This window comes from Trachypithecus francoisi, unplaced genomic scaffold, assembly GCF_009764315.1.
Source record: "Trachypithecus francoisi isolate TF-2019V2 unplaced genomic scaffold, Tfra_2.0 Lachesis_group4, whole genome shotgun sequence".
Lineage (NCBI taxonomy): Eukaryota > Metazoa > Chordata > Mammalia > Primates > Cercopithecidae > Trachypithecus > Trachypithecus francoisi.
This window is the reverse complement of record NW_022681469.1, coordinates 62,025,978-62,039,261: the sequence shown is the minus strand read 5'-3', so window position 1 is coordinate 62,039,261 and position 13,284 is coordinate 62,025,978. Positions and strand designations below refer to the sequence as shown.

At 35.9% G+C, this 13,284-nt stretch overlaps 1 protein-coding gene across 3 annotated transcripts in view; it reads left to right on the top strand.

Moving 5' to 3' along the window:
- Nucleotides 1–13,284, top strand: part of CACNA2D1 (calcium voltage-gated channel auxiliary subunit alpha2delta 1) — a 526,258-nt gene that overhangs the window by 397,544 nt on the left and 115,430 nt on the right. For all 3 annotated transcript variants that reach the window (XM_033192867.1, XM_033192869.1, XM_033192868.1), the window contains exons 8-10: nt 7,299–7,368; nt 9,454–9,504; nt 13,133–13,232. In XM_033192867.1, coding sequence (XP_033048758.1) covers nt 7,299–7,368; nt 9,454–9,504; nt 13,133–13,232 — 221 coding nt within the window. The remainder of the gene's footprint in view (nt 1–7,298; nt 7,369–9,453; nt 9,505–13,132; nt 13,233–13,284) is intronic.

Below are 13,284 nucleotides of genomic sequence, written 5' to 3'. Positions count from 1 at the left end.
AACCCCATCTCTACTACATAGAAATTGGCTGGTTGTGGTGGTAGGCGCCTGTAATCCCAGCTACTAGGCTGAGGCAGGAGACTCACTTGAACCCAGGAGGCAGAGGTTCAAATGAGCCGAGATCACACCATTACACTCACGCGTGGGCAACAACATGAGATGGGAAACTCCATCTCAAAAAAATTAAAGTAAAATAAATACATTAAAATACCAACATATGAAGACTTGCCCAAAAGCAATCTTTATTTTGTTCTCTCAGATAATTTTGTTTTTGTATATGTTACAATAGATAGCGAATTTTACCTTCTTCCAGAATTTATTTTGCATATACCATTTTAAAAACCATTGCAATCTATGCAGTGAGAGATAGTTAATTACACATTTGTGTGCCTCATACCACCTAACACAGTTTTGTGTATATAGTGTATAATAGATATTTTTTAAGCTGCATAAACAAGTCAAGATCATAAGTACTATAACTGAAAGAGAGTTTTAGAGTAGAATTGTAGAGAATCAGTTTCTAAATAAAAATGAAACAAGGAGAACAAGCAGCTGGAGAACGTTAAGGAACACAGAGTTACTGTTTTCTAGGTCCCTGTCTGCACATCTTGCCCATCCTGTCCTCTCATCTATGTCAGTATTCTGCATGAGGTTTCTGAGGCTAATATCATGAAGTCAGTTTTTAAATTCCTAGAAAGTTTTGTTGACGGTGTAACACCAGCTTGCATCAGGGAGATGGAGTCGAATGGGGAAATAGTATCATGTTCTAAGCCCCAGTCACAGGGACATGCTTTTCAGTGGTTAACATCTAAGCATATCCTAGAAAAATCTATTATTTTTAAAAATCTTGAATCTATAAGTAGTTCCAGTGACTCGGTGATACTGTTTCAGATATCTGTAAATGCAGTGCTTATTTTGCGCCAAATGTGGTTCTAAGTGTTTATATGCACAATTCATTATGTCTTAGCTGTAATCCTAGTAAGTGGCATTATTAGTCCCATTTTACTGGGGGGAAAAAAAAGGTTAAATAATTTATCCAAATTCATGCACCCAGTGAAAAATCCAGGTATGCTGGTTCCCAAATTCATGATTTTAATTTCTGCACTAGGCTAGATCCAATGTGGGAAGACAATTTCAAAATGACAAGAGAATAGACTCTTCATATGAACATTTACTCACCTGGAATACTTGCTTTCCAGTCTTCCCTTCTGCCTGTGAATCTCCTTGATGATTCTAAGCCATAAAGCTTTAGACATTTAGCATTTGAAAATTTCATCTGGGAATGATTTTTATTTTTCAAAAGTAACTGATTACTTGGGACCGTTTACTTGGGACTCACTAGAAGTCTTATATGGCAATAAGCAGTTTCTTGGGGACAAAATAAAACTCTCCTAAAAATATATGGGAATGAGAGCAATACAGTGAAGTAGATTTTTTTAAAGTTTTTTTTTTTTTTTTAATTTTTATGGGCACATAGCAGATATATAATTTTGATACAAGCATATAATGTGTAATAATCACATCAGGGTTAGCGGGGGTACTCATCACCTCAAGCATTCGTCAACTCTTTGTGTTACGAACATTCCAATTGTACTCCGTCAGTTATTCAAAACACCCCTTGAAGATTTTGCCTCCTGTGCATTCTCTTAGCTTTAATACTTGACCCAGGTTGCATGATTGAGAAAAGTCCTGACCTGTATCAAGGTACTGACTCAATTACTTAATAATCAATATAATGAAACATTTAAAAAATACTCTGAGGTAAAATTTCTACCGAATAGGTAAATCAGTGCTTAGGGTAACCCTGGTCCATGGTGTCGTCCAGCAACTGAGGTTTCAGCTATCTGCCATTCCTTAGGTTGTTATCCTCATCTGTCTGGTTAACGTGGGCTCAATACCATCATAAAACTTTTGAGGCCAAAAGAAGACAGGGGAAAATTAGTAGAAGGCAACAAGAGTGATTGAAGAATCACGCATATGTCACTTTTGCTCACATCCTATCTACTAGAATTTGATCACATGGCTACATCATGACAAGAGAAACTGAAAAGTATAATTTCTGGCAGGGCAGTCATGAGGACTCTTACTAGAAGGAAGGAGGAGGAAATGCATATTGAAGCCCTGTTACAGTTCATTCTTCTGGCATTTCAAGTATCTGTGCATACCATTTTTCCCCACGTGTAGAACATACTCAGCTCCTCCCCGTAGAGGATTCAAATTCCCAACAAATGAATAAAATCCAGGATCTCTGGGTCACATGCAGTTCTCTCCATCAGGTAGGATGTTTCCTAATTTGACTACCTATAATAGAGCCTTGTACCAGTTACTTTCTCTACCCTATTCCCATTGCTGCCCAAATATATAATATTCATTGGTCATGTCTGCTGCATAACTATGATAAAAACTCTCATCTGTAAAATGAGAGTAAGAAATACAGAACAGTCACTGACCCATTCACCCTATCCCATTCTATCAGGCAAGAAATACAAACATATCCTACTCTTGCGTAAAGCTGTATTTCTTGGTTAGCTCATCTCTCTGTTTCTGGTAGTGTTCTGTGGGAGTAACTATCTTGTCTAAAACACTTTCTGACACATCTGAAGGGTGTGCTTGAGGCTAAACAACTTTTATAGCTTGCTGTTCCTGGTGCAAGTTTAGTGCCGAAAAGTTGCTTTAGGGTTCAATTACATTTCTGCAGGCCAGGTTTGTGGTTTCGTTAGTAACACAAACAACATCAACAACAATGCCCAGATGACTTCCAGTTGTTCTTTTCACCAGTAAATTTCTTGTACAAGCCACCTCAGACCTAAAATTTAGTCTAGAAATAATTCTTAATACTGGTATGTTTTATTTATTTGTTAGGTTCTAAATTTAGCTTATCCTCATCTCCGTCATCTCCATGGTGGATTACTTGAAGACATTGATGAGTACAGAAAATTTGATGTTCTAATAGGTACTGGATGTTACTAATTTTTAAATTGTTCATTTGTACCTGTGACCAGGGTTGCTAGCTGTCCACCAAAGTTCTGTCTTCCCATTCGATTGGGAAAATTTCTTTTAAAAAAGACTGCCTAGCCAGGGACTACATTTCTCCCACCTTTTGGTCTCTGCAGGACCATGTGACAAGTTCATACCAATAGAAAATGAGTGAAAGTAATATGTGTCACTTCCAGCCTGAGATTGTTAGGATAGAGTGTGCCTTCTCCACACTTCCTCCCTCCATCTAGCAGCTGCAAGCCCAATGTCCTGGATGCCCTTGGAATCCAAGTGCTGAAGGAGACAAAAGCTCTGCCAGCTTTAAGACTCGGCATAACTGCCTGGCGCACAATCTATCCATGCACTACCACTCTCCACATCCTGCACAACTTAGCCTGTTATTTGACTTAGAAGTATTTTACTATACTAAGATACCAAAGATTTCAGATTTTTCATTAAGGCATTTGTGCCACCCTGGCTAACACAGAATCTTGTTCCTGTATTTTGAGTATTTCCCGGGTTAAAAGTTTTATTCGGGAGCAGATAACTCAAAATCTGAAAAGGCCAGCTATTCACTTTCCTAGATTTTTTGGCACCTTGGTGTGGGTATAATCCACATTCTTCTAATGACAGTCATCTACCCTGAACTTGGTTATTGGAGCCATGGTGCAAATTAGGGACTGTGGAGAATCCACTCTGGGATGATAGTAATTGAGCAACATTGAAACTTATGGAAATTGTGTGAGCTATGCAGTACACATTTAGTTAAATAATTTGGGCTTGAAAATAGTCCCAATTGATTATCTTGGCTTGCAGTTCAGAGCCATGACTAATACTCTATAGGAGATGATTGAGACAAACCAAAAATAATGGTCCACCAATTAGATCTAGGCAAAGGACCAGGAGTGACTTTTAATGGCATTGTTGAGTATATGAAATTTACTTTTTAAAATTATCATGAGACTAAGACTGTGAAGTTTTTAGAATTGAAAAAATACACTTGAACTTTTTAATTGGGAAATGCAATTAGCTGTCATTTGATGTTTCTACCAAGAGAATCAGTACTCAATGCATCATTATTTGCTTTATTCTTTCCTAGCAGCTGAAAAAAAAAAAAAAAATGGGTACTTTGCTATTATTTTTAGACCATATTAACCAGAAAATGTCACTAAAATCTGCATACTTTCTCAAGAATATTTTCCTATTACATATATTAGTATTCTGAGTTAATGTACAAGTAAATACCTGCTTAAATCAACAATTTGATAACATCCATAACACATCCTATGTATAAGGTGAAGTAAATGGTAGACCAGTAGATTTAGTAAAGGACACACTAATGGTTCATTTTTGATTAGGGGAAAACATTCCTGTAAATCATTGTTATCACCTTTAATGATGACATTCAAAAAGGAGATGTCTACATTGTGAACTGTCATTTTCAGTTCTCTCTTCTGCCGTTCCCCAAGTCTTCCTAGAACACTAAAAAGTCATCTAAACTGAGCAGCATTTCACTTTTTACAGGAATTTTGGAAGCTCTCTTTCCCTCTCTAAACATGCAGCTTTCGCCGTGCATGGTTATGAAACTGATTATTTCAGGGAATTACAATGTATGGTTATTAGCCTTTTTACTCTTTGATCTTTCATAATTCTGAGCGTATATGAAGAATTAACCATTTAAATGACATGATGGGATTTTACAAGGGAACGAGTAATATCACAGAAGAAATTATGTTGTTCAATTTTACCACAACATTAATATCTTAATTTGGTTTAATCAAGGGCTACTACCTAAGAGGAAATATCTCAGAAAACTTCTAAGATAAGATTATTAATATTTTAAAATATAAACCACCGAAGGTTATAAACAATATTAAAATATAATAGTCTGGCTCATACTGTAAATGATAGCCTTTTAACTTTTTTCTTTCCTTAAAGAAAGATACACATTTTATTGAACATAGTAATATATATCACAGTTAATTTCAATTAGCAATGGTAGTGACAACAGAAATCCTAGATGAATGTGATTGGCAAACAATTCAAAAATCTAATTGAAACATAACTTTCAAATTCCAATTTCTTTATGTTGTTTATCAGATTCATTGCACACCACTTTTAACTCAGGATTGCTGCTGTCATATTGGCAGTGGTAACTAATCACTTCTCTCATCTACCCCATACGTTTGTGTCAGTCTTGGTTCAATCAGGAGACAGAAAAAATATAATATCTTGAACAGGGAAAGTCTATTTTTTAATAAAAAATTATCTACAATGGGGATTGGAGTAATAAGGGATTGGCTAGAAGTACAGACAACTCTAAAGGATTTATGAGTATCAGATATAATATTACATAATCTAATATGTAATAACAACTGCCTCTAGGGTTGAGGTAGAGGGCCCAAGGCAGAGCTCCTAATCCGCCAGTTCCCAGGATGAGGTTCACACCTTGTAGAGGCCATGGTCATGGCCCACCAAAGTGGAGAAGTCACTGTGATATCACACTGATAGGATTTGCTGCAAATTTACCCTGTGAGGTTCCAGGTCTTTCCTTGTAAGCTCTCCTCTACAAAAATACCTGGGGCAGGGGGTGGGGCTGCAGGGGTACAGGTGACAGAATTAGAGCCTCAGCCTGGTGAAGCTGGCCATGTTGCAGGAGTGGGCAATTTGGGCAAACTCCAACACTGTAGGAGCTGAGCTCTGGAGAATATACAGACAGTGCAGGAGACAGACACCAGACAGCAGCACATGCTACAAGAGCCTGTGGGCAAACAAACTAGAACAAGGAAGTAAAATCCTTTTTCTCACTCAGTGTCTGTTTTGCATCATTTGCAGGCAAGCCTTGAAAATGTGCCATCTGATAAAGGAAAAGTATTTAAAAGGCTCAGATCCATTTTCATAGGGCAAGGTAGAAGGGTGCATTTGGAGTTGAGCGGCAGTAAATGTATTATCGGCATAACACGTTACTGAAAGAAGGATACAATTTTTATAAAGTTTTAGGTGTTGCTAAGACCCCATCTTGGAGAGTTAGATATTACAGAGGGATGACGAAAGTGAACTGATGTATGTATCAGTATCAATTAATTGTTACTTAATTCTAGCACTGCCACACACACACACACACAAAGGATTATTTTACATCGCAGACTCTCACGTTCTGCAAGTGCAAATTGAACAAATTGCAGTAAACTCACCATTTCAGTTACATTGACTGTGTCAATGGTGGTTGGAAGAGTGCTGTATTTAAACTTGCTATTTTATGTAAATATGATTAGTCATTTAAAATGAATAAATCAATTTTTAATATAGCTGCTAATAAGAAAAAATATTTCACAGTCAAGGAGGAGTTTAGTTGTATATAGTTTCTGACGTATCCTAATTGGCCAGATTATCTTAATTGGCTAATAAACCTGACTCTGAGTAAAGTTCTTCATAATTTCTGTAGTTCCTCAGAAAAACGAAATTGATTGGGGAACATAAGTCATATGAATTAGGCATTTACCCTGGAGTCATATGTTTAAACATGTTCAAGGACAGGGACTTCTTTAGCATGAAAGTATCATCCAATTCATCAGCATTTATTTTTTTCATTAGGTCTAAGGTATGCATGCATGTAAAGCTTTGCAAAGCATTTTAATTAAAGCATGTATCAATTTAATTAGAATAGATCTAAATTAATTGCATTTAAAAATCAATACAATTAGATGAAGTTTTTTCTGATTATTGCAAAATGATAAAGGCTGTGAAAGTCATACAAGATTGTTGAATCTGCGTTTGAATTACTTCATATCATTACAATAAATTTAAAGAAAACAGCTTTCTATGGAGTTAATTACAGCTGACCTTTTCATTATCATTTTAACAGGGACTGGGTAAAATTCTATTACATAAAAACTCAAGAAAAACAGTTGTCTTATATAGACCAAGAGAATATGGCATTGAATGAAAATATAAGGAGAAAATAATTGAAAGCACAATTTTCATTAGTGGCACATAAGTTTTCTGTTAGAAAAAAATTATAACCTCTGGACACCTACTAAAACATATTAAGCTAGCACCCAAAAAACTGTTATGTGTAAATTTATTTCTGAAATAACATGTAAAAAGAGAATTGACTATCATTGGTTTCCTTCTTGTACTGCTGTAGTGTTTTCCATGTTAAAGCAATATATTATGAGGGCTTAAAAATGACATCTCCCATTTGAACATTGAAGTACATAAGTGAACTTACGTATCTATTTCATTTTGTGGTTTTGAAAAAAGTTTCATTTTTTTAGAGCGTGTCTAATATTTTGATTTAATATCTCTTTTCTTTTTTTTAGCTTCACCATGGGTTGATAATAGTAGAACTCCAAACAAGATTGACCTTTATGATGTACGCAGAAGACCATGGTAAGAATTTTTAGCTAGCCATGAAAAGATAATATAGGCAAGAAGATATATATTTGCTAAAAAGTCGAAATCTTTTTATTATTAGGATGAGTATTAACTACTTATTGAAAGTGATCTGATTTTTAAAAATAAGTAAATATAGGTAAAGGTAAATGCAAATGATGAGTTCAGGTGGGTACTGCTAATTACTATAGTTGAACCCACTTATCACATTCATTTCAAATGGACTGCTTTAAGTTTTATGTTTAATCTCAGTGCTTCACCTCTTAGCTGGTAGGGATTTCTATGGTAGGGATCCCAGTTTGCTTGGAGTAGAGTTCCAACAGAGATGAGATAGAGTAGGAGATAATTTGCCTCTGGCAGTGAACTAATGAGAATTGGCCCCAAGGTAAAAGCTGCCCCTAGTTATATTCATATAGCTTAGGTTTGATTTTTTTTCCAAAATGAAGTTTTATTTGTTCCTCACTACTGAAGCAACTTGTTCTCCTAACATAAAGCTGGAAAAATACCAATAATTTGTTATTGGACTTACTGGAAAACAACTATTTTGGGGTTTTTTAAAATGATTATTTGTGTCTTATTTGCTTTTTAAAAATGTATTTAATGTCTGAATATTAAGAAATGAGTTCACATATACAGTGTAGTGCTTTGTATCCCACACTTTTCATATCAATAACTTTTGAGTAGATATTCATGAGAAAAGACACATACCATCATTTGAATGAAGACTGTGTGGTAACTTATTTACGAAATCTTCTATTATTCAACATTTAAGTTATTTCTGACTTTTTTCTAGGGTTCAGACAAATTGCAAGAGCATGAAGTTTGATTCCAAAGACATGTATTTAGAGGCTCTTAGATGCCCTTTTAAATATCCCAGTAGCAATTTATGTCAACACCAACCATGTTTAATAGTGACAATTGTTATTAATTTACATATTCTTCCTGTGGAGCCATAGGGCTGTTGAGTGGAGCTAAAAACTAATATACCATCTTGTTTGAATTCAGGAGTTGGTTGTTTTGGAGGAGACTTCGAAACTGGGTGCCAGTCAGTAGAGGCAGACATGTCCTGTCTTCTCCTCTTCCCATTGACCAGCACTAAGATACTAGGCATCAGCCAGGTTTGCTGTCCATGAAAATTCACCTGCAACTCTGCCACTTTACCTTCTTATCAAGCAAGGGTGCAGTTTATAAACTCCCACTGCTTCCTCAACACATAGAACTAATTGTGCTGTATGTTGTCTGAAAACTAACTGGAAAGTTAACTGGCAACCTCCTGAGAAGTTGCATTTACAATGATGGCTTCAGGGATGGGTAAAAAATTGAGGTCAGGTGCAGCCCTTCCTGTTGGAGAGGTCAGGCGCCATTCCAGCAGGTGAACAGGCAATGTGAATGCGCTTTTTGGGTCCGTCATACACAGTCAGGTTGATCTCTCTCCACAACCACTGAACCATCTGTGTAAATCTCTTCTAGCGTCTCTTTAAAATACTGAGATTCTGATACCACAGGGTTGAATTTGGAAATTAATATTCTGAACTGATACCCCAGGTGATTCTTAAACACTGTAAAGTTTGAGAGCCTTTGAAATTCTTGGTAATAACATCACATATTGCCTAATTTTAATCTCTTTATTGGCCACTTATATTTCTTTTCTGTTGATACTGCTTTTTAATGTTCCTAAACAACTTATCTGTTTTTTGTCCTTATTTTTTACATTTAAAAATATGACAATCTATTATTCATTAAAGTGACTTTTAAACCTGCGGTCAACAATCGGAGTTTAGATAATTGTTTTCCCAGGAAAAATGTTCTTCTCAAAGTTAAAATATAATTCTTCATCTTTTGTTATAAATATCGAAAAATGTTAAATATTATGCTTCTGACATCTCTATTGTTATATTGGATATTGCTTTTATCAAACTGACATTGAAGAATATGTAAAGAAAACCATTGTCTGCTTGGACAGAGGTGGGTCTTTGCTTGGGGGAAAAAACCTTGTCTCAGAGATCAGTAAATATCAATTCAACAAACATCAGTGTTTGATATTTTGGAAGAGAAAAGCATTTATTATGATATTTGTTTCAGGTACATCCAAGGAGCTGCATCTCCTAAAGACATGCTTATTCTTGTGGATGTGTGAGTAGTTAAATACCACATATTTATATATTGAGAATATGGGAGGATTTGTAGATAACAGTAGTAGGTTGGGACTAAGAAATGTTTGATAGGTTAAAAAAGAAACAAAGAAAAATTATGATGACTTTTATATTCAGGCAATGAACCCATATCAAGATAATAACAAAACAAATTATTGAATTGAAAATGAAGAGAATCTATATGGGTATTAATATATTAATATTATATATAATATTAAATATGAAATAAATAAGTTAATATTGGAACTTGGTTGGGCATGGTAGCTTCACACCTGTAGTTCCAGCTACTTGGGAGGCTAAGGTGGGAGGATTGCCTGAGCCCAGGAGATCAAGGCTGCAGTGAACCATATTCCTGCCACTGTATTCCAGCCTGGGTGGCAGAGACAATGTCTCAGGAAAAAAAAAAAAAAAAAAATCTGGGACTTCTCAAAGTGAAATGGTGATATACAAGAAAGAATTCCTTGAGTTTTTATATTGGTCTCTTTATTTGTTATAGTGCTACAATCCAAGTTATATGTGTATGTTTGCATGTGTACACATTTTCTAATAAGGTTGAAGATGCAGAAATGGAAAAGATTATATCCTGCTATGGAGATTTACTTTTTTAAAGAGCAATAATCAAGGAATTAAACACTAAGTGTAAAATGCTTAGGTTACTCATGTTTTTCCCCAAGAGAAAAAAATGCTCATGTTTTTCCCTGAGAGAAAAAAAAAAATCCTTTGTCTCATTGGAAGAAACAAAATCTAGTAATTTGGGGACGGCTAAATCCCACAGGCAAGTATTAACATTTGAATTTTCCCCATTTTAAGCTACAGTAAAACAATTTAATTTAGTTGTCCAAACCCTTATAACCCAGCCTGAAAAAGAGAAGATAAATGAATTCAACAAATGTAATTTAAATGTTAATTCTTATTTTGTTAAGATGCATTTAAGCCTCATGTTACTTTAATTAAATTATAGATCTTATATGCTAATCCTTGATCTTCTTCTTAAGTAAAATCAATATATTAATGCAATATATTATACCATTGGATGTATAATAATGTCCAGAAATAATGTCATTTCAAAATAGAAGCCAAATTTATATCCCAGAATTGAAAATATATATGAAATTGAAATACTGTTTTTAAAAATTATTTCAACAGAAATGTATTGAGGTGTTCTTACATACAGTGTAGTAACATAGAAACAAAGATGATTAAGACATAGTTCCTGAGACCAGATGTGGTTACTCATGCCTGTGATCCCATCACTTGGGAGACTGAGGCAGGTGGCTTAAGCCCAGGAGTTTGAGACCAGCTTGAGCAACAAAGCAATATCTCACTTCTACAACAAATACAAAGGAAAAACCAGCTGGGCATGGTGGCACACACCTGTAATTCCAGCTACATTTAGGAGGCTGAAGTGGGAGGATGCCTGAGGCCAGGAGATGGGGGCTGCAGTGAGTCGTGTTCATGCCCTGCACTCCAGCCTGGGCAACAGAGCAAGAGCTTGTCTCAAAAAAAAAAAAAAAAAAAAAGACATAGTACCTGATCTCAAAGATAATCCAAATGTATTAGGTAAACTAGACCTTAACAAATAACAAAAATAATTGTAGAAATTAATAGATAAAAAGTATGACATAGCACTAAAGGAACCTGTAAGAGATAGCAACTTGATTTAATGTGCCAGGAAAGCATTAAGGAGATAAAATTGGGATTGATTCCTCATGGCTCATGTTTTCAAACACAAGCATAGGAGGGGAGAGGAAAGAGAGTGGAATTTCAGGTGGAAGAACTGCCAGAAGTGAAGCTGCCCAGGTAAGTCTGGGGACATTTACGGAGGAGGTAGAGGGTTGAAAATGCCTTTGCAAAATTACGACAGTGAGACAAATCTGACATGGTTGACTCTAGTTTCTAGCTTCACAGGCTGATTGTCTGCTCATTTCTGGGTGTGGGCCAAGATAACTTTGGGAGAAATTTAGTTTATAGTTTAAATGAGAATAGCCCTTCCCTAAAATGAAACTGCCCTTATAAAACCAATGAAAGGCTACCAAATTAGAAGGATGAGAGAAACTTGAATTCTACTAAGATGTAGATGTAGTTAAATAATTACTAGCCATTATTCTGGAGGTCACAAGATTTGCAACTTCTCCAATTATTCCTGTAAATAACATCACTATTACAGAATCTCAGGTGGGGTTTTTGAGATATGTTTTGAGGCTTTTGCATTTCTAGCAGATGGTCCCACGGGGACCTGTGACTCAAGCAGTCCTGTGCCCCCCACCAAAAGTGGGCTCGGCACATGTGGGCCATTTTCCACACCCCTGTGATTTCATCTTCAACCAATTAGTAGCACTCATATTCTAGCCTCTTGCCCACCAAACTGTCTGAAAAATTCCTAACCTCCCTCCGAGCCTTTGATGAGATTGATTTGAGTAATAACACCATCTCCTGTCTGGCATGGCTGTCCCCGCATCAGGTAAACTCTTTCGTTACTGCAATGCCATGGTCTTTGTTAGTGCAGCGGGCAGGAAGAACCTGTGGTGGTTACAGGAAGGAGAGAGAGAAAATGCCAAAATGAAAGGATTGGAATACAGGGCTATTGAGATTACTGGCTATTTAGTTGGTATCTATGAGCTTTTAAACGTATTAGGTCAGGATGTGTTTCTAGAACTTTCACCTGTTAGCATGTGAAGGAGACTAATTGCTGGGTTGAGTGGCTATTACTCTAGCTCAGCACCTTCATATAATGAAGACTGAGCCAGAGAGGAGTGAGGGTGGAGTGGGGACCACAGCCTTGGAACACTGTTACATGGAATGAATAAGGGAGTTTGCCTGAATGCATAGGAAGGTTGAGAGGGAAGAACAAATTGGATGACTGAGACATAGACTCTTTGGTACCAAGAACATAAATAGGAATGAAAAATATGTTTGGACATAATTTGTCATTTTGGACATTCAGTTGTAGTGGTTCAGCAGGCAGCTCAAAAGATAAAACCAGGAAAGTGTTGGGAGCTAGAAATGTAGAAATGGGGGTTAGTCGCCTAGAGTTGAGCCAGCCCTGCACATAGGTGAAGTCATCAAGTATTGTAGAATGTGTAGAGAAAAGAAAAATGAAGAATAAATTCTAGAGGATGTTTACTTTAGGATGCAGAACAAGGCATTTTCTTTGCAAATCTGTTATCACAATTGTTATGTGGATTTATAATTACTGTTTTAATCAAGTCAAACAATGGGCTCCCTGGAGCAATGACTATGTCTATGAATCTCTCTACTCCTCTCTTCTAACTTGGCTAACAGAACTGGTATTTAATACACATTCCTAAATGACTGACTATACCATCAGTATCTGTATTTTTTGTGAATTGTCACTTAACATGTAATTTTGATAATTTCAGTTAGAAATGCACATGTACTGATACTGGGAGGAAAGAAAGGCAGGATTTCTTATAATTTCCACTTCTATCAAAAAATGTGACTTTTTAAACCAAGATTTTCAAGGGCAAAATTATTATTTAAATAATATATAAAAGATCTAGCGTCAGTACATACTTTATCTTTCCTTATGATGTTTTTGATTAAATAAATGATGAATAACATATATGGACCCATTTGTCTATTTATAGGAGTGGAAGTGTTAGTGGATTGACACTTAAACTGATCCGAACATCTGTCTCCGAAATGTTAGAAACCCTCTCAGATGATGATTTCGTGAATGTAGCTTCAGTAAGTATAAGATGACTGCATTTTCCTGAATTAAATTTGGAGTTTCTATCTT